This window comes from Cynocephalus volans, chromosome 17, assembly GCF_027409185.1.
Source record: "Cynocephalus volans isolate mCynVol1 chromosome 17, mCynVol1.pri, whole genome shotgun sequence".
Lineage (NCBI taxonomy): Eukaryota > Metazoa > Chordata > Mammalia > Dermoptera > Cynocephalidae > Cynocephalus > Cynocephalus volans.
The window spans coordinates 26,367,996-26,373,995 of NC_084476.1; the positions used below are offsets into that span (position 1 = coordinate 26,367,996).

Consider the following 6,000-nt stretch of genomic DNA (forward strand, 5'->3'; position numbering starts at 1 on the left):
TCGAGTGATAATTCTAAGGAAACTGAATGAGATACAAGAAAACTCAGCTAGACATCATGATGAAATGAGGAAAAGTATACAGGATCTGAAAGAGGAAATATACAAGGAAATCAATGTCCTGAAAAAAAATGTAGCAGAACTTGCTGAACTGAAGAAGTTATTCAGCGAAATAAAAAACACAACGGAGAGTTTAACCAGCAGGCTTGTCGAAGTTGAAGAGAGAACCTCTGAACTTGAAGATGGGCTGTTTGAAATAACACAAGCAGACAAAAAGAAAGAAAAAAAAAAAAAAAAAAAGAATCAAGGACATGGAAGAAAATCTGAGAGAGATATCAGACAACCTCAAGCGTTCAAATATCCGAGTCATGGGTATTCCAGAAGGGGAGGAAAATGGAGATTCCATTGAAAACATATTCAACAAAATAGTGGCAGAAAACTTCCCAGGTATAGGAAAAATCACAGATCTTCAGATCCAGGAAGCTCAACGATCTCCAAACGTATTCAACCCAAAAAGGCCTTCTCCAAGACATGTCATAGTCAAATTGGCAAAACTCAGAGACAAAGAGAGAATCTTAAAAGCTGCAAGAGAGAAGCGTCAAATCACCTATAAGGGAGCCCCAATCAGGTTAACATCAGACTTTTCATCACAAACCCTAAAAGCTAGAAAGGAATGGGATGATATTTTCAAAATACTAAAAGACAAAGATTGCCAGCCAAGAATACTCTACCCTGCAAGGCTATCCTTCTGAAATGAGGGGCAAATAGTATATTTCTCAGACAAACAAAAACTGCGGGAGTTCACTACCACAAGACCACCCTTACAAGAAATCCTCAAGGGAGTACTGGGTTTGGTTCCTGAAAAATAACTACCACTGCCATAAAAACCTAAGAAAAATCTAAACCCGCTAGTACAATAAAAATGGCATTCATGAAGAGAAAACAAGCTAACAAAAACACTATCTACAACCTAAGGAACCAACAAACAAAGAAACCAAACAGTAAATCAGAAAGCAAGGAACAAAAGACACCTAAGACAACCAAACAACCAATAAAATGCTAGGAATAAATCAACACCTTTCAATAACAACTCTTAATGTTAAAGGCTTAAATTCCCCAATTAAAAGACACAGACTGGCTGACTGGATCAAAAAGCAGGACCCAACTATATGCTGCCTACAAGAGACCCACCTCACCCATAAAGATTCACACAGACTAAGAGTGAAAGGATGGAAAAAGATTTACCATGCAAACAGAAAAGAAAAACGAGCTGGAGTGGCTATTCTTATATCTGACAAAATAGACTTTAAACTAAAAACCATAAGAAGAGACAATGAGGGACACTACTTAATGATAAAAGGACTGATCCATCAAGAAGACATAACAATCATAAATATGTACGCACCCAATGTTGGAGCAGCCAGATTTATAAAACAAACTCTATTAGACCTAAAGAAGGAAATAGACACTAATACCATAATAGCAGGGGACCTGAACACTCCACTGTCAATATTAGACAGATCATCTAGGCAAAGAATCAGTAGAGAAACTCAAGATCTAAACAAGACTCTAGACCAATTGGAATTGGCAGATATCTACAGAACATTCCACCCAACAACCTCAGAATATTCATTCTTCTCAGCAGCACATGGATCATTCTCCAGGATAGATCACATATTAGGTCACAAATCAAGTCTCAATAAATTCAAAAAAATTGGAATTATCCCATGTATCTTCTCAGACCACAATGGATTAAAACTAGAAATTAATAACAAACAAAACTCTGGAAACTATACAAACACATGGAAATTAAGCAGCATTCTACTTAATGACATAAGGGTCCAAGAAGAAATCAAGCAGGAAATCAAAAAGTTTATTGAAACTAATGAAAACAATGATACATCATACCAAAACCTGTGGGATACTGCAAAAGCAGTATTGAGGGGAAAATTTATTGCATTAAATGCTCACTTCAGAAGAATGGAAAGATGGCAAGTGAACAACCTAACACTTCACCTTAAAGAACTAGAAAAACAAGAACAATCCAATCCTAAAGTTAGCAGACGGAAAGAAATCATTAAGATCAGAGCAGAACTGAATGAAATTGAAAACCAAAAAACAATTCAAAAGATCAACGAATCAAAAAGTTGGTTTTTTGAAAAGATAAATAAAATTGACAAACCATTAGCATGGCTAACAAAAAAAAGAAGAGAGAAGACTCAAATAATCAAAATTAGAAATGAAAAAGGCGATATTACAACTGATTCATCTGAAATAGAAGGAATCATTCGAGACTACTATAAACAACTATATGCCAACAAATTTGAAAATCTGGAGGAAATGGATAAATTTCTGGACACACACAAGCTCCCAAAACTGAACCGTGAAGACGTAGAAAATTTGAACAGACCAATAACAATAAAGGAGATTGAAGCTGTTATCAGAAGGCTCCCAACAAAGAAAAGCCCAGGACCAGATGGATTCACAGCAGAATTTTACCAAACATTCAAAGAGGAATTGACACCGATTCTTTACAAACTATTCCAAAAGATTGAAACGGACGCAAATCTCCCAAACTCATTCTATGAAGCAAACATCATCCTGATACCAAAACCAGGTAAAGATATAACCAAAAAAGAAAACTACAGGCCGATATCCTTGATGAATATAGATGCAAAAATCCTCACTAAAATACTAGCAAACAGAATACAGCAACACATACGAAAAATTATTCATCACGATCAAGTGGGATTCATCCCAGGGATGCAAGGTTGGTTCAACATACGCAAATCAATAAATGTGATACACCATATTAATAAACTCAAACACAAGGACCATATGATCATCTCTATAGATGCTGAAAAAGCATTTGATAAAGTTCAGCACTCATTCATGACAAAGACCCTCTATAAGTTAGGTATAGAGGGAAAGTATCTCAACATAATTAAAGCCATATATGCCAAACCCACAGCCAATATCATCCTGAATGGGGAAAAGCTGAAAGCTTTTCCTTTAAGAACAGGCACTAGACAAGGATGCCCACTCTCACCACTCCTATTCAACATTGTGTTGGAAGTACTAGCCAGAGCAATCAGAGAAGAGAAGGAAATAAAGGGCATCCAGATTGGAAAAGATGAAGTCAAACTGTCCCTGTTTGCAGATGACATGATCCTATATATCGAACAGCCTAAAACCTCTACAAAAAAACTGTTGGAATTGATAAATGATTTCAGCACAGTAGCAGGATACAAAATCAACACACAAAAATCAGTAGCATTTCTTTTCTCCAATAGTAAACATGCAGAAGGAGAAATCAAGAAAGCCTGCCCATTTACAATAGCCACCAAAAAAATAAAATACTTAGGAATAGAGTTAACCAAGGAGGTGAAAAATCTCTATAATGAGAACTACAAACCACTGCTGAGAGAAATTAGAGAGGATACAAGAAGATGGAAAGATATTCCATGCTCTTGGATTGGAAGAATCAACATAGTCAAAATGTCCATACTACCCAAAGTGATATACAAATTCAATGCAATCCCCATCAAAATTCCAAAGACATTTTTCTCAGAAATGGAAAAAACTATTCAGACATTTATATGGAACAATAAAAGACCACGAATAGCCAAAGCAATGCTGAGCAAAAAAAATAAAGCTGGAGGCATAACACTACCTGACTTTAAGCTATACTACAAAGCTATAATAACCAAAACAGTATGGTACTGGCATAAAAACAGACACACTGACCAATGGAATAGAATAGAGAATCCAGAAATCAACCCACACACTTACTGCCATCTGATCTTTGACAAAGGCACCAAGCCTATTCACTGGGGAAGGGACTGCCTCTTCAGCAAGTGGTGCTGGGATAAGTGGATATCGATATGCAGGAGAATGAAACTAGATCCATACCTCTCACCGTATACTAAAATCAACTCAAAATGGATTAAGGATTTAAATATACACCCTGAGACAATAAAACTTCTTAAAGAAAACATAGGGGAAACACTTCAGGAAATAGGACTGGGCACAGACTTCATGAATACGACCCCAAAAGCACGGGCAACCAAAGGAAAAATAAACAAATGGGATTATATCAAACTAAAAAGCTTCTGCACAGCAAAAGAAACAATTAAAAGAGTTAAAAGACAACCAACAGAGTGGGAGAAAATATTTGCAAAATATACATCTGACAAAGGATTAATATCCAGAATATATAAGGAACTCAAACAACTTTACAAGAAGAAAACAAGCAACCCAATTAAAAAATGGGCAAAAGAGCTAAGTAGGCATTTCTCTAAGGAAGATATCCAAATGGCCAACAGACATATGAAAAAATGCTCAACATCACTCAGCATCCGGGAAATGCAAATCAAAACCACATTGAGATACCATCTAACCCCAGTTAGGATGGCTAAAATCCAAAAGACTATGAACGATAAATGCTGGCGAGGCTGCGGAGAAAAAGGAACTCTAATACATTGTTGGTGGGACTGCAAAATGCTGCAGCCTCTATGGAAAATGGTATGGAGGTTCCTTAAACAATTGCAAATAGATCTACCATATGACCCAGCCATCCCACTGTTGGGAATATACCCAGAGGAATGGAAATCATCAAGTCGAAGGTATACCTGTTCCCCAATGTTCATCGCAGCACTCTTTACAATAGCCAAGAGTTGGAACCAGCCCAAATGCCCATCATCAGATGAGTGGATACGGAAAATGTGGTACATCTACACAATGGAATACTACTCAGCTATAAAAACGAATGAAATACTGCCATTTGCAACAACATGGATGGACCTTGAGAGAATTATATTAAGTGAAACAAGTCAGGCACAGAAAGAGAAATACCACATGTTCTCACTTATTGGAGGGAGCTAAAAATTAATATATAAATTCACACACACACACAAACCGGGGGGGGGGGAGAAGATATAACAACCACAATTATTTGAAGTTGATACAACAAGCAAACAGAAAGGACATTGTTGGGGGGGAGGGGGGGAGGGAGAAGGGAGGGAGGTTTTGGTGATGGGGAGCAATAATCAGCTACAATGTATATCGACATAATAAAATTTAAAAAAAAATAAATAAAATAAAATAAAAGTTTAAAAAAAAAAAGTATTTATAAAGATAACTTTTTAAAAGGACATAAAAAATAGAATAAAATATTAAAGGACTTATTATTCTAATTGAAAAAATAAATAAATAAAATAAAATAAAATTATAGATATGGCAAAATATTAGCACAAACACTTTTGAAAGGGTGTCCAATATTAAAATATCATAAATTTAACATGTTTGATGTGTATTTATATTTAAAGTGTCATGCAGATGAGAGAAATGAGGAGTAATTTTTGCAATATTTTATCAAATAAATATTTCACCTTTATGTATTTGTGAACAGATTTTTGAAATTTGTGGAGCTGATGCTAAACAACTGGAAGCCAAGATTCAAGAACTAATGTAAGCTGATATCCAAGACAAAATATACTTGTGACATTTTAAAAGGCAACAGTGAATGTGTTTGTGTTTTCATTTCCAACAAATATTGTAGTGTTCTGCAATATCTACAGGAATGTTCTCTCTCATTGCTTTACTGGTCAAATAGAAGATTGTAATCTCACTGCAAAATTGCTTAAAACTGTTGAGATATCAGGGATTGTGTAATTTCCATTCTCCAACTTGGCCTTCCACTTGGTCTGAGCAAGTTCCTTGAGCAATGTTTTTATGACCTTCACAACAGAAGACCTGCACAGCTCAGTAATACCAGGTCATTAAGGTTTTCCAGAGATTGTTAAAGGTGCAGTTCTTTACAGTGATCAAGGAGCAAATAAACACCTTATTACACAGGTACACTCCAAATATGTGGAAGCCTCTGCCCAGCTGAGCCATTGCTTGTGGTGCAAAATTCTTTTCCAGTGCATCACCTTGTATTTGAATTGTATTATTTTTGCTCCCTTGCTGCTTTTCTAAAATTCGCTTATAATTTTTTTTAAA

The 6,000-nt window shown here is 35.8% G+C and overlaps 1 protein-coding gene across 1 annotated transcript in view; it reads left to right on the top strand.

Moving 5' to 3' along the window:
- The window catches only part of TXNDC8 (thioredoxin domain containing 8), a 50,092-nt gene extending 44,622 nt beyond the window's left edge, over positions 1-5,470 (top strand). The window contains exon 5 of the mRNA XM_063081502.1: positions 5,408-5,470. Coding sequence (XP_062937572.1) covers positions 5,408-5,470 — 63 coding nt within the window. The remainder of the gene's footprint in view (positions 1-5,407) is intronic.
- The last annotated feature ends 530 nt before the right edge of the window (positions 5,471-6,000 follow it).